General features: G+C 40.5%; 3 protein-coding genes across 5 annotated transcripts in view; 1 reads left to right on the forward strand and 2 right to left on the reverse strand.

The window, feature by feature from the left end:
• Positions 1–26,817, reverse strand: part of LOC127654425 (sodium-coupled neutral amino acid transporter 3-like) — a 49,624-nt gene that overhangs the window by 21,500 nt on the left and 1,307 nt on the right. Inside the window, exons 2-5 of one of the 2 annotated variants that reach the window (XM_052141614.1) lie at positions 3,532–3,691; positions 2,814–2,834; positions 2,610–2,691; positions 2,131–2,246 (exon numbers count right to left, since the gene is read on the reverse strand). In XM_052141614.1, the coding sequence (XP_051997574.1) occupies positions 2,131–2,246; positions 2,610–2,691; positions 2,814–2,834; positions 3,532–3,635 (323 nt within the window). In that variant the 5' untranslated portion in view covers positions 3,636–3,691. The remainder of the gene's footprint in view (positions 1–2,130; positions 2,247–2,609; positions 2,692–2,813; positions 2,835–3,531; positions 3,692–26,817) is intronic. The other variant, XM_052141615.1, reaches the window with a different exon arrangement.
• LOC127654423 (uncharacterized) lies at positions 6,554–18,918 on the reverse strand. 2 transcript variants are annotated; one of them, XM_052141611.1, is made up of 8 exons: positions 18,780–18,918; positions 13,161–13,248; positions 13,017–13,049; positions 12,840–12,893; positions 12,680–12,754; positions 12,530–12,589; positions 10,904–10,978; positions 6,555–10,053 (listed from the first exon to the last, which is right to left on the reverse strand). In XM_052141611.1, exons 2-8 carry the CDS (start codon positions 13,245–13,247, stop codon positions 8,050–8,052), a joined length of 2,388 nt encoding a protein of 795 aa, XP_051997571.1. In that variant the 5' UTR covers position 13,248; positions 18,780–18,918; the 3' UTR covers positions 6,555–8,049. The 2 variants fall into 2 exon arrangements, with proteins under 2 accessions (XP_051997572.1, XP_051997571.1); XM_052141612.1 differs by lacking the exon at positions 10,904–10,978 and having other exon boundaries at positions 6,554–10,053.
• Positions 13,255–20,989, forward strand: LOC127653783 (BEN domain-containing protein 5-like). The gene is made up of 8 exons (XM_052140549.1): positions 13,255–14,049; positions 18,803–18,921; positions 19,344–19,621; positions 19,791–19,918; positions 20,016–20,051; positions 20,245–20,303; positions 20,601–20,808; positions 20,925–20,989. Exons 1-8 carry the CDS (start codon positions 13,893–13,895, stop codon positions 20,987–20,989), a joined length of 1,050 nt encoding a protein of 349 aa, XP_051996509.1. The 5' UTR covers positions 13,255–13,892.

Consider the following 26,817-nt stretch of genomic DNA (forward strand, 5'->3'; position numbering starts at 1 on the left):
GTTGCTAGGTTGATGTCGGTGGTTACCAGGTGTTGCTATGCTGTTGCCAAGGCATTGTGGGTGGTTGCCAATGTGTGGTTATAAGGGCATTGCAATGCTGTTGCTAAGGTGTTCTGAGTGTTCTTCAGCATGCTGCTATGCAGTTGCTAGTGTGTTGGTGGTGTTTTCAATGGCATTTTTATGCTGTTGCTAAGGTGTTCTGAGTGGGGGGTTTTTCATCATGATTCTATGCAGTTTCTAGTGTGTTGTGGGTGGTTGCCAAGGCATTGCTATGCTGTTGCTAAGCTGTTCTTAGTATTTTTTAAATGTTGCTATGCAGTTGCTTTGGTGTTGTTGATGGTTACCAGGGCATTGCTATGCTGTTTGGAGTGTCTTTCAGCATTTTGGGTTGTTGGTTGCTAGGATGTTATGGGGGTTGATAGGTGGTTGCTTATTGGCCCAAAACGATCCTCCATGTCTCCATGAAATTATGGTCTATAGACAGGCTCGAGTCCCTCCTTCAGTCTCAATCTAAGGTTTTTTTTTAATCCGTTTTAGCAAAGATCGTAAATCAGATCACTTAGAAAAGTAAAAGCACACCTCCTCCAACAAGCCCCTCGATCTGAGGCATCATTCATGTCCATAGCATTGGCTTATAGCACTCACAAACGGCCTCCTAAACATTTTTTGATTCTATACATTACATTCACCACAGTAGAGAGCATACTCATAACTAACATAAAGTACTTTAATATGTTGTTATATAACTGGAAACATAACTGAATTCTGAAGAAGTAAGCAGCAGTAGACTATCTTTGGAGGAAACAGTCTTTGACTCTCAGGTAATTTGAGCTGTAGTATTCAATTCCCTGTAACCTGACTGGAGTCGAGGATGCTCCACACTTCTCCTCATTCCCCTCCCCCAATCAAACCAAGACGAGCCAATGGAAACCAAATATGACACCTATAATTGGAGAGGGGGTGGGGTTGTCTTAAAAGAATGATGAGTTTGGAGCAGAAAAGAGGTGTGGCCAGTCCAGGTCGTGGCCTTTCTGGGGCTCTGGTTATGCATGAGGGGTGGAGTTAACTAGTGGAAAATTTTAAGGGGGGAGGGAATAAACATTAAAAGGGTGGTCTGATGTCATGGCACACACAAATGCATGCATTTGCTTCCTCTAGTCTTTAGAAAACGCAGTCGCTACTCGAGACACAGCATTCTTAAATGTCAGCACGTGTGTGGTGCTTAATGTCAGGCCTGCTAAGATATTTGTAAGGCAGCTATAGTAGATATGGCTGAAGTGTGCTTTAAATATCTTTCACTTTATGTTTGAGAAAAAGCCTTAGAAGAGTAAAGTGTAGTTACATTTTAGATTTTCTTGACACTCAACACTTAATCGTGGTCTATCACAACAATCAGCAGTCAAACAGTTTTGTGTGATGATCGCTTGTATAATTGACCGTTGCTCCAGGTAACTGATTTCCTACACAGCTGTACTAATTACATATGTCTGAGATTATTATGTGTCCTCTTACATCTCATAAAATAATGTATTCATTTGTTTTCTGTTGTTTAATGCCATATCAGCACCATAGGCTATTTTAAAGCAAGAACAAGGTGGAATCAATAAATGGTGATTTTTAAATGTACTTGTGACAAATTTACTAAAAGTCATCCTGATGATAACTTAATAAACATCCTCAAAAGTGCATTCTCTCACATAACGATGACTAAATATATTATATTATATTATATTGAGCCAAAGTTTCAAAACAAGACCAAGCAACGTTGATCATTGTCATTTAACAGAATCCAACGGGTGGTTCTTTTCCATAGAAAATCCCACCGACACACCCATGATATGTTATCATAAACAGCCCCTAAAAGGATATTATTCAAGAATGTTTGTGGAAAAATAACAGATATTAAGCAAAACTTTAATACCATGACAATTAGATGGCCAATGGGCTGTCAAATGATTGAAATTCAGATCAAATTAAATGCTGATTCACAGAGGGTTGGACGTGACAATTTTTACGACTATGAGATGATTCAGCGATGTTAAGTACATCAGAACAAACAAATAATTCTGAATGACTGGAAAAAAATCAGGAAAGTTTCATAAAGAGGGTAATGAAGGTTTTTTTACTTACAAGAAGAGCAGAATGCCAGTGCTAGCCATGGCATAAGCTAGTCCCAAAATCCCACTGCCCATAATAGCGTTGCCCAAATTGAAGACTGACATCCCAAAAGAGGTCTTCCCCTCGAACTGAGAGAGGAAATGAGATTTATGAGACTAAAATAGATAAAAGTTACAAAAACATCAGTAGTATTGCAAACAAATTAATAAGAATAACACAAATGTGTATACCTTTTAGTTTCTGCGTGCTATTAGTTACAATAATTTAGGGCTTTGTTCAGACAGGCAGAACTTTTTTTTACAAAGCACATTCATATGTCATTCGAAATTAAATTGAAATGTGAATGTTTGGAATATGTCACTGTCTAGTCTGAATGGTCAGCCGTTTCAGGATTTGAAAACCAAATTGGAACAAACAAACAAAGCCTTAGATATTACTACTTTGCTCCAGCAGTTCCTTAAAACGTCACAGCAAATATTCCTCATACTTACATCAGTGAAACGTGGATTCTTGCCTTCGCCATTGGGTAGGAACTCAACGTTCTCAGCCAGAGTGCTATCAGGTTCATCAAATCTGTTGGACAGAAGGAAGTGTGCACTTTAATTTCAATTGAAAATGTTCTTGCAAGCTGTATGAATTAACATCCTCTAACTTCTTCATCTAGGTACTCCATTGGTTTTCTGTCATTGACGTACCTATTGTTTTGAGTACCATTTCTGAGAGTTGAGTTCAGTGAGCGGGTCCGTCATCAAGCAGGAGCAGAAAAAAGGGTAAACATGCACTTAGACACCATGTCAGAATATATATATATATGTGTGTGTGTGTGTGTGTGTGCACTATAACTGAGATTACAAGTCTCAAAAAGATTAAACAGGATACCATTTAGTCATTGGGTACAAATAGTGTGCACAGATGTGCTTAGTGTGCTTTTCAGTTGCTGGTTGTCAACAGGTGGGTTCCAACCCAAAAATGGGTTTTTATTTTCATAGGTAAATAATTTTTTGTTGATGTCAACGTATGTGCTTACTATTTTGGTGCAAATTCATCTCGCACTTGGTAATATGGCTAATACTAATCCAATATTTGTCCCAGTACTTGGTCCATGTGTCAGGCTACTAAATCACAGTTTTCCTATTCAGCCGATGTCATTCTTATATTTTGCATATTGTTGGGCTGATGCAGTTCATAGTAATATTAATACATTTCAATGTTTGATTTTTGTATTGTATTGTTTCATTCAGCAAAACCACTTGAGAACCACGGTTTTAAGTGGCCTGGTCCTCCATGCAGGTGGTTGTTACATACACACATGCAAGTAACCATCTTACAGCCATAGACTGTGACATCAGTGTCTGTAGATAAATGAATGGGAATTATTATTCAAATTAACTAGTGTGATGCAAAAGTGCTTACCGGTCTTCCTCCATCATGGTCTTCATCGGCACGTACATGTCCTCTCCCAGGTCATGACTTTTCCCATTGGGAAGGATACTCGTTTCCGATCTGGCAGGTTCCATGTCAGAAGCAGTCGATATCCCACAGTTCTATGTGCGAGTTGTGCAATACCAAGTTGCTGAAAAATAAAACGATGGGGCAGATTAAATGATGCAACTATATGAATACTAACCAACTTTGCCATGAGTCTTTTTCTATGTATATTCATACTAACAAAACCCAATAGAAAAAAAAATACAATGGCAGTATCATGGTACAGTGATGGTCTCAGATGGTAATAAAATGGTACTTTGATATGTACCATGGTGCTGAATGATAACCATGATATTTACATGGTACTCCAAGGTAATTCAAAGAATACCGTGTATGATGGAACTACCATTGCACATGTCCAAAAAACCTTAGCACTGCATTGAACATGTCACATAAACAATGCATACTCAACGAGGTCAATACTAGTTTGAGATCTTTAGGGTGGGCAACTGCTTATCTCTTTGTTGGACCGGGGGGGTGCTCCTCCCTGGTAATTTTTCTTGGGAAGTTATGTGGCTTTTAGTCCACAAATTATTCCACATAGTCTGTCTGCAACTGGTTAGTAATGCACAAAAACACTCAAATCATCTAAAATCAAACTCAAATGCATCCTGATTTTTTTTGAGTACTTCAGCTGTTCTCAAAGTCTCATTTATAAACCTCTAAAGTAAGAGCAGAGTACCTTATACCTATCCAAATGTCACCAAAAAATTCACCAGGATTATGTAGTGATTTAGTGACTGTCCATGTACCAGCTTTCCCTGAGACTTAATTTCCATTCATGCATGCTATTAAGACATCTGTTTAAAATGACAACAATGTGGGGGCCTGGGTAGCTCAGCGAGTATTGATGCTGACTAGCACCTCTGGAGTCGCGAGTTCATCTCCAGGGCGTGCTGAGTGACTCCAGCGAGGTCTCCTAAGCAACCAAATTGGCCCTGTTGTTTGGGAGGGTAGAGTCACATGGGTTTACCTTCTTGTGGTCGCTATAATGTGTGCTCCTCATGGGGTGTGTGGCGAGTTGTGCATGGATGCCGCAGAGAATAGCGTGGGCCTCCACACCCGCTACGGCTCCGCGGTAATGCGCTCAACCAGCCACGTGATGGGATGCACGGATTGATGGTCTCAGACGCAGAGGAAACTGAGATTCGTTCTCCACCTCCCGGATTGAGGCGAGTCACTACGCCAACACGAGGACTTAGAGCACATTGGGAATTGGGCATTCCAAATTGGGATGAAAAAACAAACAAACAAAAAAACAAATGACAACAATGTAACACTGCACACCAGAGTGTAATTTTAGGCCAATAAATGTTTTGACACCACAGCTGAGAGTATCTTAATATTCCCAGGAAAGATGGAAGCTTGATCAAATTCTGTTTATTTTTATGATTACTCCTCCAAGTGCTGGACAGCCCTGCAGGAGCTGAAGCAGGAGTAAAACAGTAGGGCTATTGAGACGCTCAGCTGTCATGATATATTTAACACATACTGTTCCAAAACACAACCATCTGTCAGGGAAACCACAAGCTCTCGTTTTATTAAGTGGAGAGCAAAGTGAACACCTGAATAAGTGTGTTAATTTAATGGCTTGATAATTGAGGAAAATCTACCCTGAATCTAGTCCATTTCTAAGGGAGACTGATGCAGATCCACGATTTCAGGAACTATTCAGTCAATGTCAATGACTTAAATTGTAGCCCTGTTAAAACTTGAACCCTTTTGGGAAATTATTCTATTTGTTGAGGGAATTTTTTGTTTTGTTTTGTTGCTTTTTTATCAGGTGCGTTACAAAAAATACAGTTGATAAAATTTTGTTGATCTATAATCTTGACCATCAAAACACTTCAGTTAATGTTGTTTAGGTTATCACATTTCACACGATGCTCTCTTTGTAAGTGTTTTCAGTTAGCTTACGTTTAGCAGCATGCTAACCAATTAGCCTCCTAAGCTTGAATACCCTTAGCAAGTTACTACACTGAGGCCAAATCCACACTAATCTGTCTTTGTTTGAAAGCATTTTTAGTTTCCAAATGTCATCATTTTCCTAAGTATGCAGTAATGGAGAGCCTTCCCTGCTGGAAAAACCAGCATAGACCAGCATAATTTCCATGCTGGTCTATGCTGGTCTATGCTGGTTTAGCTGGTGGACCAGCAAGACAATGCTGGTCTACCAGCATGGTCTTGCTGGTGATGCTGGTCTACCAGCAAGGTCTCATTAATGATGCTGGTCTAGCAGCATGGTCTTGCTGGTCTACCAGCATGGTCTTGCTGGTGATGCTGGCCAACCAGCAAGGTCTCATTAATGATGCTGGTCTACCAGCATGGTCTTGCTGGTGATGCTGGTCAACCAGCAAGGTCTCATTAATGATGCTGGTCTAGCAGCATGGTCTTGCTGGTCTACCAGCATGGTCTTGCTGGTGATGCTGGCCAACCAGCAAGGTCTCATTAATGATGCTGGTCTACCAGCATGGTCTTGCTGGTGATGCTGGTCAACCAGCAAGGTCTCATTAATGATGCTGGTCTACCAGCATGGTCTTGCTGGTGATGCTGGTCAATCAGCAAGGTCTCATTAATGATGCTGGTCTACCAGCATGGTCTTGCTGGTGATGGTGGTCAACCAGCAAGGTCTCATTAATGATGCTGGTCTACCAGCATGGTCTTGTTGGTGATGCTGGTCTACCAGCATGGTCTTGTGTGATATACTTTAGCTCATTATTTTGTACACATTTATGCAGCCAGTACTTACACGGTCCATTTAATAAGTTACTTGTTTAAAGTACTGAAAAAGAAGACAGTTAAATAGAAATTAGGCTTGCAATGTCAAGAAGTTCTTTAAGGGCAGTACATAAATACTTGGCCAACATGTACCACTATTTTTCTTATACAAATTCATTACAATAAATAAACTAAAGATTCTTGAACATTAACATCTGTTCGAAATAAGTTTATTATTGCAACAGAATATTTGCACGTTACATTCACATTTATAGGAATTATTTGATACCATTACTACCATGACAATATATACTATACAGTGCATTCAGTATTCACATTAATAAATTAGAATGCTTAAAGGAGAACTCTGGGGAATTTTTAATTCTTATATAAAATTCTTATAATTTTCAATAAGTTCTCCTTTAATCGCCCTTAATACTTGATGTGTGAGATGAATACATGTTTCTTTAACCATTTACATTTTCTAGCCTTTGTGGTAATATGGCCTGTAACAGTCAGTTAACAAGCAATGTACACCAATATAAGAGATTGCATTAACAATGTTCCTACAAGCATCCGGTGTCACTGTATTGTGGAGGATGTTTAATCAAAAATTACATTGCAGTAACTTTATAAACCAGTTTGTTGGAGAAATAATGACCCTTGAAAGACCACCTCATCTGTCAAACATGGTGATTATAGTTTCAGCATGGAAGTTCACTGTTCCTTAGACCTTAGGGATCAGTATTGTCACATAATAATCTAAATGTATAGGCCTAGGTCCACTCACTAGCCCAGTGGTCACCAATCTCTGTTTGATACTAATGATAAGCCCTGTCTGTTTTTTCTTTTCTGTTTTTTTCAGGGCTTGGTCAAGGTCACTTTATTTGTTTAGCACGTTTAAAACAGCCACTCGGCTGACCAAAGTGCTTTACAGTGAAACAACCAGATACAAATAAATAAATAAATAAATGTATATAAATAGTACCTACATAGCAACACACAACAGAAACAGCAAAGCTGAGAAGAATCATTAAAACAGGAGTAGCAAGGCAGTATCAGACTCAAATATAAGATAATCAAACAGAAATGTCGAAGCAGTATCAGACTCACATATAAATAGTCAAACTGCTCAAATATAAAATAGTCGAACAGAAATGTCGAAGCAGTATCAGACTCACATATAAAAAACACTTCCTGTTATCACATGACCCAAGTTCACATTTAGGCCGTCTAATGACACCTTAACCAGTTCCACTCATGGAAAGGTCTTCGCACTCAAGGCAAGAAATCATATTAAACAGAAAGGGCTTATATCATCACCACCAACAACTAACAGAATGACCATCTATGATTAAGACTAGTCTCTCTCATATGCATTTGGAAAGTCGCAAATGTACGTCTGATCACCCGTTTTTAAAACCATGCATTTCTGCTCTAACCGGTCTACTGAAATCAGACACACTGGCGAAAAAAGGCTTCCACTTACAAGTCGGATATGTGAGACAAACCCATAACCTTGTGATAAAGGAAAGAAGGTATTTGTATAAAGCTTTTTGAAAAGGAGAGCAATTTCTGTACCCCCTTCTGAAGGAAAGGATACAATATTCTGGATTTCTCCATAAACACCATCACTCATCTTTGCAAAAAAGTCTTTGCGTCTCTTACTTAGGCTATAGCTTTTGCTGGTATAAACTAGTCCTTTATGCACCATTCTCCTGTGCACTACCATTTCGTCTGGTGGATGTTTCTGTGCAGAAATGAAGGCTCTTTTTCAGCATCAGTAGTCTCTGTCACTCTGCCACTATCCAGAACAGTTGTGTCTTGACATTTTGTGAAACTCTTTACTCTTCGGTCATTTGTCATTTCCAAACAGAACTCCTTAACTTGCTCACTAACTGCATACCTTGTGGTAAAGAGTGGTATTGCTCTGTGCAATAGGAATTTGTTCACAATCTGCAGAGCTACACACTTTGTTCCATGCACTAGTTTCAACAGACCACCATTTGCATTTTCAAACACAAATGCTGAGTGTGCCCAGAGTGGCCCCCACAATTTCACTGATTTTGCAAGGTGAGTTAGCAGGTGTACATTAAATGTCATAGATGTCTCGCCATACAGCAACTGAAACCTTGCCACAAACTCAAAAAGCATGTTATCTGCTTTGTTGACTTCTTGGAAGGTAATGTTCTCATTCAGAAGTAGAAATACTGCTGATACCAGAAGGCCTAGGTGCTTCACATAACGTGGTTGAAGTACACCATTCAGGACTGGCAAGCTGTAAAACAGGAGCCATGCTCGCCACTCTGAGGCTTTCCAGTACTTGCATTCTGCAAGGGGTCTGGGTAGTCGTGTTATCAGGTGTGGTGGCTTTATGTCCTTGATCCTGTTTTCTAGCACCCTCATAGTGTTGGGACTCCCAGTGTAATAGGGTTGATCACTGTTGTTCAAAAGAAGCTCTGTGAGCTGTCTAATGACACCCAGTAAGACAGCATGCATATAGTCTGGAACAAAGCCCCACACTATATCAAAATAGGGCATGTTTATGAGTGGTGATGGACCTTTCACTCCTCTGACACTTCTGTTTTGTGCTACTGCTTGCTCCATATCTGCCAGCATTTTCTTTGCTTCTCTGTCAGGATATTCTGTGTCAGTCACAGTGTACTTCACCTGTTTCTCTACTAGAGTACCAGGATGTAAACAGAAGCCACAACCAAAGTACCCATTAAACTGTGTGGTGTTTTGCATGGCTGGTCTTGCCTTTGAGTCTACACAACAACATAACCCAACAATTTTGCTGTGCACACACGTTCCATTTTTTCTCCAAGACATACCTCTGGATGCCAGTGTTTTGGCCTGATCAACAAAGGGTCTGAGAAAAATAGACATAACTGGCTCTTGAGTACCAAACCAAAGACCTGCAAGCACTACATTCTGAAATCTCATTTTGGGAGGGAGCTCGTTTAAATGCAGGTGTATGGGCCATATAGAAAATCTGGAAGACTTGTACACAGGCAAGCCATCAGAATTGAAATTATATGACAAATTGTTTGGATCTGACAGAATTCCACCAGGTCTGGACAAGTTTCGATACATTTCACCATCATATATGTCCGAGATAACATGCTCATTATGTGGCCTTTGGTGTCTGTAGCTCATGCTGTTTTGAATCTGAGGATTTTCAAGCAGCGTCTGGATTTGAGGTGCAATTGGTATGTTGATAAAAAAGCTTGCACTGTTCAAGGAACTGATTTCAATTGAAGCACTACAGATTGCACACTGTGCAATGTTTTTGTCTTGTATGTCTTCTTTTGTGCCAATGTATACTTTACAGGTTTTGCAGTAGAAGTGGAACTCCACAATGTCGGAGTTGTTTTTAAAGACCTTATTGAACAAATATTTTGATCTGGGTAACACCTCTTTGCCAAACAGAGTATTTATGAGCTGTAATAAGTCATGAAGTTGTGTCCCTGTTATATTATGTCTGGCTGCATGACTCATCACCATGAGCAGTGCCTCAGCCTTTGTCGTTGTACCTGCTGACATTAGTACTGAATCCATGTCTGTATCAAAACCTATCTGTCTGAATGGATCATCTTCTGGAATATCTGGAATTTCCGAATCAACTTCAGAAACACTGTCTTCAGATGATGAATCACAACTAAACTGCTGGGCCATGTCACTTGGTTGCAGCTCAGATGTAAGCAGAAAGTGACCAGATGAAGACATCTACAAAAAATTTAAAGAGAAAACATTCCTGAGTGCATGTGTCTACATACAATGACAGTAAACTAAGAAATGTATGACTGACCAGTAGGGCTGTGCGATATGACGGTATATAGCATTTGACGTAGAGCCCAAAGCGATTATTTGGCCAGTCCGATATTATTGGCCAATCTGAACTCATTTCATTTAAATCGGTATTGGGGTTTATAACTACTAGCAGTTAAACTATAGCGTTAACTTATTCTTTATTCCATAAACCTGATGCAAATAAATATCATGAGTTACAGAAATTCCAACAGTAACTCATGATATTTTATTAATTGAGGAAGGTAGGTAAAGGTAAACTGTGGCGAGGGGCGTGGTTCAGCGCGGTCTGTAACGGAGAGAGAGAAAGGAGACAAGCGGTACGTAAGTAGGTCAAGTGCAAATGACGAACACCGGTGTCTTATTGCAGTAATTGGCGTGGAGAGACAGGATATAAGCCGCAGACGAGAGAGAGAGGTGGACTAGGACTCGTACGTCAGAGGTGGAGAGAGTGATCGGAGAAAGTGAAAAGGTGTTGTTATTGCTGTAGCGCGGCTACAGTGCAAGCGCTGTGTGCGCGCACCTTTTGTTTATTATTGTTTTGAGTAATAAAAGCACGAGTCTCAGTCACGCCGACCCTGACTTCATCACATAAACTTCTGTAACTAGTTTTATTAGTCACTAGTGCTCCTAATAAAAAAAAGTTACCGTAGAGCCCTGTTATCAGGATATGTATTGTTATCGGGGTATGAAATAGGATATGACATTTTGGTCATATTGTACAGCCCTACTGACCGCTGTCACAGAACGGGTTGTGCCCTGCCCTGACCTCAAGATTTGCACAGCTTGAACCTGGTCTAACTTCACTTTCATTTTCTCCACAGTTGGCAGCAAGAGGCAGTACCTGAAAGCACAAAGAAACATTTTGAAAAAGAATTCAACAAAACATGCACCAAACAGCAAATGGGTGTTTTAAAATGAAGGCTCACAAAAGCAGGATTAAGCTGTTTAATGAACTAACTATATGATCAGACTAATTCAAGCTTGATTTAAAAGGGTACCTGGTGGAGTTTTTGACAAATAATTGTGATATGGAATATTTTTATGAGTGGGACCTGTTTTCTTTGTGCATGAGGATGCACATGCCTCTGCTCTCTGGTAGACACTACATGTATTTTGTCCACCATAACAATCCAGTTTAAAGGAGACATATCATGCTTTTAAATGCGTTCCTTTTTACATATAAATCGTACATTTGTGGTCTATATAAAGTGGAACTGCAATGCTTGGGTCTGAATTCCTTATTATTATAGCTCCACAGGCCCTTTTCTACCCTTTTCTGATGTGCGTCTGAGAGCAACTCGTTTTAGTGCGTTCTCTTTAAATGCAAATGAGACACTTCATACCCCACCCCTCTCCAGGTTGCAGAGGTGACACTCGGTTCAACTCCACCCCATTCGGCCACTTTTGTAGTTTGATAGCAGAGATCCGATTATCTAGCAGCACAGAAACTTTTGGACATCCAAGATTTGAGTCAACACAGAAAACATTTCATCATTGGATAGTTTTTCCGTTTTATTAAAGTGTTGTTTTATGTCAGCTTAATACCCGGAACGCTTTTCAGAAAAGATAAGGCAACTTATTTAGCACAATTCACACGGTAATTCAGAAAACAATATCTCCGAATGCTCCACATTAAACTTTGGCCTTCTGACCTTTTACCACCGTATCGATTTATTTTGATTAAAATGTGCGAGGGAGAGAGAGCAAGACAGCGTCCAGTTTGGAGACGGTGAAGTCTTGTTTACACTTTCGCCTGGCTCCGAAGAGAGAGAGTGCGCGCGCGTGCGACCGAGTCTCGCTCTCTGCTCGTTCTTTCAGTTAAACACACGCCCTGTCACGCGCAGCAGTTCATCTACATTACTCACCGATCAAATAAGATTTTGGCGGGACAAAAAAAAAACAAATTCAATGCAAGAAAAACCCTGTTGTTGCTGAAGTAGTTAACCTTGAAGTGCTTCGCGTTCGCGCACACAAAAATGACTTTACCTACAGATGTGGGTACATTTCCGTAAAAAATAAAACTCAACCAGGCACTTCGAAGAGGTTCTGATGCTGGGAGACGGTGTAATGAAGCGTGTGGGTTACTACATCCAACAACCGAACATTTTGACTTACCCTCTCGTAACTTCTGCATCCTTGAGCTTGGACTACAACGACCTAATTCAGCACATAATCTCTGTTCACTTTTCATTTTTTGAGGTAATGTTGTTAAAATGGATTTTTTAATAAAATTGATATCGGGAAGAATATCGTTCAGGAACCGGTATCGAAGTCAAGGTATCGGTATCGAATTTCTTTAAACGATACCCAGCCCTACTTTTAGACAACAATTTCAACAACAGCAACAACAACATGCCACAAGCCTGTAGGTGTGGTTGGTAGAAGAGCTCACCATGTTGGCCGTGACATCTGGATCCAGCTGAAGACGAAGATCGCCAGATGGAGACATTGTCTGCACAGGATCAAGAAGAACAGTACTTAATGTAGTAAAGCCCAATTATGTCATTCCCTAATTTAAAAAGTAGATCCATCTCTCACTCACCTCAACATCTGCAGTGCTCAGGTGTGGATTGATTCTGTCCCCTTGATCTATGTGGTCACTGGTGAAAGCCAAAACCTGAACAACCAGGAGTAACTTTTAGACAACAATTTCAAAAACAACATGCCACAAGCCTGCAGGTGTGGTTGGTAAAAGAGCTCACCATGTTGGCCGTGTCATCTGGATCAAGCTGAATATCGCCAGATGGAGACATGGTCTGCACAGGATCATGAAGAGATGGCACAAACACAGAGTAAAAAAAACTGTACTCAATGTAGTAGCCTAATGGGAAATTATGTACTTTTAATTAAAAAAAATTAAAAGAAAATGACTCTCTCACCTCAACATCTGCATCTCCTGAACCATCTGCCACCTTTAAAGGAACATCTTCAGGTAAGAATGAATTCATACATTCTTTGAATACAATATAATTATATAATATTGATACCCAGGATTACAACATATTTCTCATGAACTGACTTACATCCAAATGTCCTCTTTTCAGTCTTGCACAGGGAAATGTAACTCTGCTCTTAGGCTCTAAGTACAATTTGTACTTGCGTTTTGACATTCTAAAATTAAAAAGGACATAATAATTAACAGACATATTCATGAATATGATGTTGAATTTACATAGTAATTACATTACTAAAATCTATGCCTCATACAGCCCTTAAATAAAATAAGCCATTAATAAATCATATTATTCAGGTAACATTGTTGGAAATGTTTTCTAATCCTTTGACTGTCTGTATTAATTGAACTATTTATATTAGTTTACCAGCAATTTGCCAACTAGATGACTTGGATTACTGCACTAAAAGGTGTGACTCTGCCAGATTATTTTGTACAACTGATGCAGCCTCAATTCAACAGTTCTGTAATAAATCCTCCTCCATGAAGATTATAAGACTGCTTTATACTGCTATTGTTGAAACTGCTTTAGAGAGTTGTTGATTCAACATTATAATCATTGTGGAACTGTGTTGTGTTATACAGACGTGTTTAATAAACCCTTTAACTTTATCATTCTATAGTGGGAGCTAAGATACACTATACAGACTGTACGGTAGTCTGTAACCAAGGCAACAGTGCATCTCGCGCTTCCCGCCGTTAGAGTTAAATTCGCTCGTGAGGTAACCGTTACTTGACATTTTACAGACAACTTCACTCAACAAATCTACTTTAAACTATAAAATAGAATAAAAAATTAAATATGTTCGCCTATGTGAAATATATAGAGGACGGGTGTAAAGAAATCGTCCCCATATCCTACATTAAGGACTTTGACCTTAACGTTAGTGACCTCACTAAAACTTACTGGGTGCGCTGGCAAGAGAAGTTTTTCAAGGGACAAATATTGTTCCTAAAGGGTGAGTCGTAATTTATCTCCAATAGTGTAGATTATGTTTATGACGTAGAAGATGACGTAGGAGGTCTAGTAAAAAGCGGAAATAAGGCAGATGTGAATAATACTAATAAAGAGCAGACCTGAGTTGTACACGAGGTGTCAGTAAGTTTGTACACACATCTACATGGTGTCAGAAGTTAGCCTAAAGTGACGATGGCACAAGGACTTCGTAAGATCGACTCCCTCATCTTTGACGAGAACATTGCGGACAATTGGACTAAGTTTAAGCGCGAATGGCGCATATACAGCAACGCCGGTCTCTCAGCAGCAACCGAAAAAGTGCGAGCATACACGTTTCTCAACCTCGTTGGTCCCGATGCCCAAGATAAATATGACACGTTCACTTTCGAGGAGGGGAAGATCCGGAGGATTCAGAGGTACTGGTAAAGAAATTTGAAGAAATCTGCCTGCCTGTAAAGAATGTAATTATGGACAGACATGCATTCAATTCAACGAACCAGAAGCCACATGAAACAATACAGTCCTACGTTGCCACGTTAAAGACACTAGCCAGAAAATGCGAATTTGGGACTTTGCACGACGAACTGTTAAGAGATCGATTGGTATGTGGCATTCACAATGACAACATCCGCACACAGCTGCTGAAAGAAAAAATCTAACTTTGAACTCAGCTATCGAAATATGCATGCTACATGAGCAGTCTGAAAAAGGAAACAAAGAAATAAAAAAGAAGCTGGTACCAAAGAACTAAAGAAGGAAAGTGAAGTTTGTGCAGTGCAATATTTTACGTGTTCGAACTGTGGTGGCCAGCATTCATCTGACCGCAGCAGCTGTCCAGCCTTCAACAAGCGCTGCAATGCGTGTGGGAAGTGGAATCACTTCTCTAAATGCTGCAGATCAAGCAAAACACGCATATACAACAGATCAGAACAAGGTCCATCTCAGTCAAACAGAGCACCCCACACCATACGCAGAGGAGGACAGACACATAGAATTAGTGAACTTGATGCACAAACTGCATATGAACCAGCAGATTTGTTTTACTGTGAAAGTGTAGAGGTGCCAGCTGATAAGGGAGAGATATTTACCATCCTGTCCACTTCCAACACAGGGAAGCAACTTGAGGTGAAGATTGACACTGGAGCCCGGTGCAATGTACTGTCTAGAGGCGTTCTCCAGCACATCGACCCAGGCGCTCATGTCGACCACAGCCATGTGGTCAACCTTGTGGCCTATGGTGGTCAGATTATAAGGACTTTAGGTGTCACTAATGTAAACTTCACATGTGGGACACTACAGTTCCATGTTGTTGACAATGATGTAAAACCTCTATTGGGCCTCAGAGACAGCGTCAAATTAGGCTTTGTGCATCTTGGCCCGAATGTGCACGACCTCCAACAAGGGGACCCCGAGCTCACAGAGTATAAAGATCTCTTTGACTGCAGCACCATAGGCAAACTGCCTGTGGTGTATCACATGCGCTTGGACCCCTCTGTGCACCCTACAATATGTGCTCCCAGACGAGTGCCATTGGCAATGAAAGACAAAATAATCAATGAACTCCACAGAATGACTGAACTGGGAGTCATTAAGTCAGTTCAGGAGCCCACTGAGTGGGTCTCGTCGATGGTGGCTGCACGTAAAAAAGATGGTGCCGTAAGACTGTGTATTGACCCTGTCCACCTCAACAAAGCCCTCCTCAGGCCACATCATCCTATGAAAACAGTGGAACAGGTGATCGCTGACATGCCAGGAGCCAAGGTATTCAGCATCCTTGATGCTAAGTGTGGGTTCTGGCAGGTGCCACTCAGTGAGGAGTCATCAAAGCTGACAACCTTCATGACCCCAGTAGGCCGATATGCCTTCCTCCGAATGCCTTATGGGATATCCACGGGTAGTGAAGTTTTCCAAAGGTGTATGGAGCAGCTCTTTGAAGGACAACCATGTGCAATCGTGGTTGACGACATCCTCGTCTGGGGCAGCACAACAGAAGAGCATGACCTGCGCCTCCGCCAGGTCATGGACAGAATTCGTGCCGTAAACCTTAAGCTTAACCCTGACAAGTGCCGCTTTGGGTGTCTGAGGTGTCGTATGTGGGTCACCTTCTAACTGACAAGGGCATAAAGCCCGACCCAACAAAGACAGATGCTGTCCGTTCAATGCCAACCCCAGAAGACAAGCATGGAGTCCAAAGGTTCTTGGGTATGACAAACTATTTGTCAAAATTCATCCCGGCTATAGCGAAACCACAGCACCCCTAGCGTCAACTCCTGCTTCAGGATGTAGAGTGGTGTTGGCAGGAACACCACATGGCAGCATTCACCAGACTTAAAGAACTACTCACAAGTCCTCCTGTACTTCAGTACTTTGACGTGCATCAGCCGGTGGTGTTATCTGCAGATGCCTCGCAGCATGGCTTGGGTGCTGTCTGCCTCCAGAACAACAAACCGGTGGCGTTTGCCTCAAGAGCACTTACAGAGACTGAGTCACGCTACGCTCAGATAGAAAAGGAGCTGTTGGCCCTTGTATACGCTTGTCAGAAATTCCACGACTACATATATGGCCGTCCAGTGACTGTCGAAACTGATCATCAGCCTCTCATCACTATTCTAAAAAACCACTACACTCAGCTTCTGGCGCCTTCAGAGGATGATGCTTAAGCTGCAGCCTACAACCTCAATGTCATTTACAAGAGAGGCAAAGAGCTATACCTAGCAGACGCGCTCGCGTGCACACCTGCCCTCCACTGACTGGGCTGAAACTAGTGAGGACTACGACGTGATGACAGTGGAAGCTCTCTCCTCAAGAAGAATTGTGGAACTGAGGCAGGAAACACAGGCAGACCATCTGTCCAGGCGCTTATCTGAGGTCGTTGCGGAGGGCTGGCCTGACTCATCAAAGAAGCTGCCACGTGACCTCAGGCAGTTCTATGCCATAAGAGACGAACTCACAGTTGATAATGGCCTATTGCTCCGTGGTCAGCGCTTCATCATTCCCCACTCACTGCAACCCTATTATATCAGACAGCTGCATCAGGGCCACCCGGGCCTAGAAGCAACAAAACGCAGGGCCAGAGAAACCATGTTTTGGCCCAGCATATACCAGGACATTGAACATGAAATCTCCAGGTGTGCTCCTTGTAATGCCCTCAGACCACACCAAACAAAGGAGCCCCTTCAATTGCATTATATACCAGACTTGCCATGGGCTCTCACAGCCGCGGACGTTTTTGAGTGGGGGGGAAAAGAACACCTGGTGCTCGTTGACTCATACTCCGGCTGGTTTGAAATAGACCAACTCCCAAACGTGACCAGCACGACCATCATAACCAGGTTAAAGCGCCACTTTGCCACCCATGGAGCTCCTCAACAGTTAATGACTGACAACGCAGCATATTTCACAAGCAGGGAGTTCCAAGAATTTGCCCACATATGGGACATTTGCCATGTCACCAGCAGCCCCCACTACCCTCAATCAAATGGGCTAGCTGAGAGGGCTGTACGCTCAGCTAAACACCTGCTGGAAAAATGTGCACGTGATGGTACAGATGTATATGCAGCACTGCTCAATTTGCGCAACATACCAAGAGATGGGCTGCCCTCCCCATCCCAGCGGCTGCTTTCTCGGCGCACTAAGACTCTCATTCCCATGACCAAGGTTATGTATGTGCCAAAGGTAGAAACACAGGTCCGGGCAGCTCTGACACGGACAAGACAGAGAGGAAAGACACATTATGACAGATCAGCCAGACCCTTGGTTTCGTTGCAAGCAGGGCAGACAGTAAGAATACAGACGAGTAGGGGATATGACAGATTGGCGACGGTAATAGGAAGAGCACCGCAGCCAAACAGCTACCAGGTCCAGTCCGGAGATGCGACATATGTGAGAAACAGGCGCCACCTCCTACACACACCTGAACAATACAACCCACCCACAACAACAGAGGCCCCACTCAACCCCGATAGTGAATCTCTGCCAGAACCCCAGCCTAATGTCGAACAGCCGCAAACAGAACAGGTGCAGGAACCACCTGTAGTTGTCACCCGTTCAGGAAGAATATCAAAGCCCAACCCCGGTACAAAGACTACACGACAGAAGCTTAGAGAGTTCCCTCTACCTCTATTGCAACAGCGCTAAAAAAAAAAAAAAAAAAAAAAAAAAAGAACAATGTTGTATTCTGTTTTGCAATGTTAAACGTTGTATTCTGTTTTGCAGTGTTGTATCATATTTTGGTACACGTGTTAGGTTTTACTCTGTTTTCCAGTTTTACTGCACTTATATAGCAGATAAAGCTAAGGGCTAACTGTTACATATATATATATATATATATATATATATATATATATATATATATATATATATATATATATATACTCATCATTAAGAAGGGGATGTAGATTATGTTTATGACGTAGAAGATGACGTAGGAGGTCTAGTAAAAAGCGGAAATAAGGCAGATGTGAATAATACTAATAAAGAGCAGACCTGAGTTGTACACGAGGTGTCAGTAAGTTTGTACACACATCTACAAATAGTTCATCAATAATATAAATGTCCAACTTGGAAATACTTTAACTTTAATATACTTACTAACGTGTATTAACTGGGATGCGAGTATTGGCTAACGCGCTAGCAAAGCTAGTAAGCGCTTAGGACAGAGGACGCAATGCTACCGGTGTTAGTATTGCATGACAGAATATAACGTTATAGCAGGTGCTTTCAAGTACTTACATTCAGTGTTATTAACATTCCAGAGTCCAGAGAAGAGATCGAGGAGGAACTGGCCAAGGGTAAGCGGGTCCGTGTGAGACTTCTGAAGGAGACCACGCCTCCACGGTCGCGCTCTGAGGCGGAGGACGCCAAAGCAACACATGTAAAGTTGATATTGCTGTTTTATTTCCGATGTTAGCTAACTTAATAGTTGTGTAAAATGGTTAAATTAATGTTATTGGCTGCTGCTGATCTGCTCCCGTTTTTCCTGTTAACTGTAATTACAGCTATTGCCAACTGTTATTACAGCTATTGCCATCTTGTGGCACTTGAATGTAACTACAGGGCATGTACTACATAAATCATGTATGTACTGCAATGTATTTTTGTGTCTCTGCCCACATACAGGTTATCAAATTATCACCATTATCAAGTGATAATATTAGGCTCCAATCATTAATCTATTCAATAATCATATAGGGTAATTGCTTTTACAATGCCTTGTTTGTTTTGTTTGGATGGGAGTCTTGCAATACACTGAGGTGCTTTTTCCTAATTATGCTTTTATCCATGTTATCCATGTAGACAAATCAGAAAAAAGCTGCAGAAGAGGCCAAACAAAATAATCTCTTAACCTTGCTAAAAGAGAGAAAAATTAGAAGAAAACAGTCTCCACTCTGCCCAACTCCAAGCAAGATAATGAGAGCTCATACCCTGTCTGACTCATTGTCAGAAGAGGATGATGATGATGATGGTGGTGGGGTTGTACCAGAAAAACTTTTTGAGGAGGCTAAAAAGAAGCAACAGCTCTACATAAAAAAAATAAACAATATGTCTCTGCAACTGCAGGAAACTAAAAACAAGTAAGTGGTTTTTGAATTAATGTGTTCTGACAAGAGAATTGATCTTTAGCCCAATGTTTGATTTAATCTGCTTGTCAGATATATATAGAAAGATATAGATATATATAGATTTTTTTTTCTTTTTCTTATAATGTCAGCTAATCATGACATACATGTCCATCTATTATAGGTTAGAGGAGCAGGAGAAACTCAGAACAGAAATTGAGGCAGAGAATAAAGAACTACGTTCTCTAAACATGCAATTGCAGCAACAATTGCTGAAGGCACTGAAATCCTCATCAACAGCAAAGTGCAGTGGTAAGGAGGAGACCCCCTCCCTCCCCTCCCTCCCCTGTCATGTTTTCCATCATCTGTCATATTTGTGATATGTTTGTTTTCTTTCTAACTGTCAAAGACCCTGGAGCCCCAAGCCCAAAGGAGACCTTACAAAGTAAGGATATACGTGTGTGTGTGTGTGTGTGTGTGTGTGTGTGTGTGTGTGTGTATATATATATATATATATATATATCACTCACAGTCACAGATATCTGAAATCTATCATGGTCCATATTTACCAAACAATAGGCCCTGATGCAAGAGGGTAAATATACATATTGAATACATTGACATTATTTTGTATATAGTTGCAGAGTCTGGCTGTTTGAATGAGGTGGAACCCTCTGTATCTTCAGAAGGAGATGAGGTACAGCATCTCCCCTTACGAAAAAGAAGCATACTTCAAGTTCATTTTATAAAGTATACTTAAGTAAAGTATATTTTTTGAGAAGTATATAAAATGTAGACTGAAAATATATTTTCTTATTTTTAGTTTAAAAGAAGTATACTAATGGAACACTTGAATAAACTTATTTTTCGTAAGGGTCGTCATCTGTGTGCATGGATTAATATAAGAACCCCCAACTACAGTACACTTAAAATACATTTTGTATACATTTGTACAATCTAGTACCTTGATTATTTTTATTTTTAATTTTGTCAGATTCATTTGGGGGGAGATGTTCGAGTGCGCAGAGAGGCCTGGTCAAGGATTCAAAACAGCACGCGGGATTCCTTATTTGTGAAGGAGTTGGCAGTGGCAATCTGGGGCACTAAGACTCTGGCGGAAAGGAGTCTCACAGGGAAGGAATGCCCCACAACCAAAACCAGCAGGCAGCCTTTAACCCCCCAGAAACTTCAGACATTAAAAGGTAGCAGTAGCCACAAGGTCATTGTGGGATGCCAAGTACTGGGTTATGGAGTAATACATTTTTATTTGTTCTGGTGCGACACAAGCATCACTATTTATCTGTTCATTTCTTTTCAGTCTGCTTCAAGGAGTGGCTTGACAAAAGAATGTGGAGGAGACAGAGTCGCAGGCCAGATGGATAAAGGCCGGACGGTTCATTACAGAAAAAATAATGGACATTAACAGACTAAAAAAAAACTTTAAAATTTGACTATGTGGTTCCATTTGAGACAAAAATGAGTCGACTGCTTTGTGCTTTGTACTACACATTTGTCCTTGTCAACAGTAACCTGCTAACAGTTGCCTACCTTTTCAGATAGATTAGTACATGTTGATGTGTATGTTCTTTGTTTATTTGTTCTGTCGTCCTGAGTGTTGTTTTTGTTAAATAATTGTTATTATTGTTAATGTTTACTTGTTATTATTAAATGAACTTGTTACATTAATTTAAGCTTGTATTTTCATGATTTTCATCATACCAAAATTCAATGTAGCTGTCCAGCATTCCATCCTGGTGAACAGGCTACCATCCTTAACATCTATTACTGTTGACCTGCATAGTTTCAAATGTTTATAACCAGCATCCAATGTTGGTGCTGGTGTGACCAGCATGGGATGCATTTAATAAATGCATACAGCTTGCATACCAGCACACCAGCATCCCATGCTGGTCACCAGCATACCAGCATCAGCATACCAGCATCCCATGCTGGTCACCAGCATACCAGCACCAAAACACAACATATGCTGGTCTTGCTGGTAGCTGGTCTATGCTGGTTTTTCCAGCAGGGTTTTCTAAATGCTACGTTTTCGGTGGAGGAAAACAGCATTGTAGTGTGGAAGAGAGGAGTAAATGTAGCCAAATCAATGCAATTTCAAACATGTTAGTGTGGACGTGGCCATAATCACAGTCAATGATGTTCAATTGTCTAAGGATAATATTTGAACATATTTATAAAAAATTATAGTTCATCCATTAGGGCATGCATGTAGGCTACACTATGATTTGAAAAAAAATTTCATATGAAAACATGCATTTATTATAGTACTTTTAAATATGTTATGCATTTGTACAAGTATGTGGCTTCTTACATCATTAAAAACAATGCATGAACATACATACTATATGTTTTACATATACTGACATAAGTCAGATTTCTGCATGGGTCATTTTTACAATGTACATTTATTATTATTATATTAGGCATCACATCAGAAGGATACTATATCAAATGCTATATTCAGTCAAGCTATATTAAGTACAATACAGTTAAATAATGTATATTTTCTATATTATTCTTATTGAAGTATTGATTAATTATGACCATAGGCATCATTTATGGGTGGGACTGGTGGAACATGTCCCCACCACCTTTTGCCTTGACCAATATTGTCCCCAACACTTTTAAAAAAGCTTTCATCAGGTAAGTGTCTAATGAAGAAGAAACAATGCCAATTCTTGAGCAGGACTTTCCATTTTGTTTGTGTGTGTTATAATGACTGCCGATTCAGTGTTGTGCTGAAATGTGACTCCCCGCCAGATTCTTACTCCCCACTACCTGGTTGGTCCCTATCCTTAAAGCACACCCCTACACCTACACCTAAACATACTAGGAATCAGGATTCGGCAAGACATCGGCACTGGAATGTATGAATGTTATGCTGTGTGCTCGATATAAGGGACGCTGAGTGACAGTGTGTGCCAATGTTCTACTCGCTCCACTGTCCATTTAAATCGCAAAGCAAAATGCTAAAAAAAATATTCCCAATTCATGATATACATCCACTGATGTACAGATGCAATCTTATTTTTTTTTTATAAAAATATATGTTAGAGGGGATTAGAACTGGGAACTCCTTGTACCAGAGGCAAAAACTTTACAATGAGACCACTCGGTCACTGCATGTGACCAACTGCTGATCCGTGTCTTCATCCACAGATTAACAAAATCCCAGGGCCAAAAGTGGCAGATGTAGAGATAAAGTTATCAAATTATGTGAAATATTTATTGCAGTGAATTGGTCATCAAGAATGACTATTTATTTTCTGCGCATAACCTCATTTATATTTATAAGTTTTATGACATCACAACCAGCTGCCCACCACCCCCCAAAAATAAAGGAATATTCTGGGTTCAATACAAGTTCAGCTCAATCGACATCGTTTGTAGTATAATGTAATAACCATGAAAATTAATAGCGGAAACTACTGAATATTGGACTTGAATTATAATTTTAAGAAAAACTAAAAGAAAAATGAAAAACTACAATAACATTTGAAGTCATTCATATTCAAGACAGTTTGTGATTTGAGCCGATTCAAGGTGACATAAGGCGACAGCGACCATTGACATTGCAACAAAGTTGAGCAGAGTTTAACTTTATGCAAATGAGATACACAAAGTGGCAACGACCAACAGAATTGTAGACAGTACAGATTCACCAATAACAACGTAAAGGGAATCCACAGAAGGAACGCTTACGAACACTGAATGAGCAATAAGCTTTCATACAAGAGCAACTTGATTAAGGTCTAGTTCTTTTTTATTTTTAGATATTCATGAATGTATTGCCGTCTATTCAACAACACAATGGTGACCAACACAATAAAAACATTAAAAAAAAAACAGGTTGGACAGTGTTAATGACTGAAGGAAGAAAAGATGAATCTAGCGTGACATGACCGAAACACGATAACTCAAGTATTAAGAACATCTCTGTTTAGCTCCCATCCATTTTGTCCTCTATCGCAGTTGTTTCACACACTACACAGACCTTGACATCCATTCAACAATTTACAGCAATAGCATCCTTAGGTCTGTACTTTCAAATGGGCAAACGAGCCAATAACACCACCGTCACCCTGAGCGACACCTCCTAACACACAAGACCAGAATCCAGTCCTGTTTTTAATGGTTCCTTTAGTATGCCCACATAAACTCTACACCATTACAATCTCATGCACAACGAGTCATAAGTCAGTTACTTTTGTAATGTGACTCTCCAAATCTATTTTATGAGGGTCCTAAATTTAAGGAGTTCTTTAATCTGATTAAATAAACAGATTTTATTACAACTTTTTCTTCTGGTCTGGATATTTATTTACACTGTAGAAGGTTGTCCTGTTCAGTTTGTTCTATGTTGCTACAAAACATCTCAGCTCTTGATGCTAATAGCAGGTGGAACACAAACTCCACTCTAATTGGTTGGCACACGTCGTTCTCCAAGAAGCCCATGCCTGCTAGTGTGGTATGGCTGGCACGTACACGTGCCAAACAGACCATGTTTAGATGTTCCCATTTTCAACAGCAGTGTAAATATGACTCAACTCAAACTCTGGACCATTTGAGGGCTGAATGTGGCTTCATCAACATTGTGATATTTCCTAGAGGGGTTTTCTTTACAAGCCAAGCTCTAAAAGGGGGGAAATATATTGTATAAAAAGTTAAAGGTCTAAAAATGTTTACTTTGCAAATGTATGTTAAAAAACCTGTTTACAAGTGTCATCACGTGACCAGCTGAGTACTACTGACATTATCTTAATAACCACTCTATTATCAAATAAAATTAAGAATGGGTGACAAATTCACCTGAGAATAATATCCGTGAAACTGGATATTTGCTCTTTATTTTGTTGCATTGGTGCTGAAAAATCTTTGCCAGTTAGTGAAAAAGAATAAAAGATATGTGAAATGTGTGAGGCCTGGGTAGCTCAGCGAGTATTGACGCTGACTACCACCCCTGGAGTTGCGAGTTCAAGGGTGTGCTGAGTGACTCCAGCCAGGTCTCCTAAGCAACCAAATTGGCCCGGTTGCTAGGGAGGGTAGAGTCACATGGAGTAACCTCCTGGGGTTGTGCGTGGATCGTGGAGAATAGCATGAGCCTCCACATGATGTGAGTCTCTGCGGTGTCATGCACAGCGAGCCATGTGATAAGACCATGAGGTGAGTAACCACGCCACCACGAGGACCTAGTAAGAAGTGGGAATAGGGCATTCCAAAATAGGGAGACATTTTTTTTATAAATAGAAATTGTAAAACAGGTCAGTTCTTTCCAACTAAAATAACTTGAACACACAACACCTCATATTTATGTTCTCCAACCTAATACCGAACATCCCAGGAAGACTGGAGCACACCAAATCACCCTTCTATTCTAATATGTAACACCCAGTTTTCACAATCCAATCAATTCCCTTTGGCTAAAATGTCCCAACTGTCTGAATGTGACGAAAATCCTTTCTGTATCTCAATAATGTTTCATAAGTGCATAAAAAGCATAAACTGATCGATGCTAATTTAAAAAACACTATTTCACATAATATTATCTCAATTTAAGATGAAGGCAATATATATCATTAAAGCACTGTAAGTCGCTTTGGATAAAAGCTTTAGTGAAATGCTTAAATGTAAATGGTCTGCACCTTTTTAACCTTAGCGGTATTTAAAGTGCGTTACACTGCGTCTCATTCGCCCACTCACACACACCAATGACAGCAGAGCTGCGATGCAAGGTGCTAGCCTGCCATTGGAAGCAACTTGGGATTCAGTGTCTTGCCCAAGGACACTTCGGCATGTGGAGTCATGTGGGCCAGGAATCGAACCACCAACCCTGCGATTAGTGGCCGACCCGCTCTACCACCTGAGCCACAGCCGCTGTAAATGGAAATGTTCCTCTGACCCGGACTGAACTACCACATCGTGTTCCTACAGATGATTGACAACTGGTTAGTCACCTGGTGTGTGTCATGTATGCATACAGGAGGAAGATAACAGGCTTCAACCACTTAAAATGCTTAACTGGTTGTGCATGCGTGGCTAAACTGAAGCATTCAAGCCTCATCTTGATGAGTTTAGGAAATCGTTCAAAAGGTAATGTCAAGTAAAATCTTGTTTAAACAAGGGAGTTTATAATATGCCAAGTTTAACTGTTTTGTAAAAAGCCAATAAATAAATAAACCTTGACTACATATTCAACTCTCCTCAAGCTTCCAATTAACATTCACAAGTTCACTGGTTCATTAAGTCCTGGAGCGCATTCAGGTAAATGGATTTGGCGTGCTGTCCATAAAGTAGGGGCTCGAGCACAGGAATGAGCTTGAGATCCGAGACCCCCAAGTAAATCAACATTCAAAGATGGTTAATATTATGCCACTTTCAACCTAGCTCGATATTGTTTAAAGTCAACATGAATTAAAAAACTCTATTAACTTTCTTCCTGGTCTTATGGTGCACAATTCATCAATGCAAGTTATTATGCTTTCATCTAAATTTAATAATCTGCTCCGCCTCTGAAACAACTTTCCATTTCTGCTGATGTTACCTAGACCGCACGGCTTATTGAATACAATTAACCAAAAGTCAAATAGCATTGTAGCTCATCAAAACGTGTCTTTGTAATCTTTCCTCAAAATGTTACAACTTGCTCTACCTCTGAAATGACTTTCCTTTTTCCGATTACATTACCAAGCCCTCTTTTTTCAACCTATCCGTTCAACCACCGTGGGAACACCCACGTTTCACCATCCAATAATTTCCTAGTATTTTCCCTCAAAACGGACATTACTGCTGCCCTATAAAACTTTGAGCTCATCTCTGGCCTTGGACTTGAGGTCAGCAACCTCTTATCTGTCACCGCCTGACCTCAGTTGGATGCATTTGTTTACATCTGGGACAGTTGCTGTTGGACACGAACGTTTACCAGATGTCACGCGTTTGTCTCTTGTTTGCTCACGTTCATTGATTGGCAAGGTCCTTCGGTTCACCTAGATACCAACGGTGAAGTTCCCAGAAAACAGATGTTGTGTAGATCCAATGTTTGCTTCAATACACCGACCTGCCTCTTGAGATATTTATTGGTTTGTCACAGTACATTTATGATCAAAGAGAGTCACAAAAGCCCCATGAATTAAAACAATTAATCGCTTTTTGTTAGTTTTTTTGAGGGGTTACACAATTTTGTACACAATCTA

This window comes from Xyrauchen texanus, chromosome 13 (genome assembly GCF_025860055.1).
Source record: "Xyrauchen texanus isolate HMW12.3.18 chromosome 13, RBS_HiC_50CHRs, whole genome shotgun sequence".
Classification (NCBI taxonomy): domain Eukaryota; kingdom Metazoa; phylum Chordata; class Actinopteri; order Cypriniformes; family Catostomidae; genus Xyrauchen; species Xyrauchen texanus.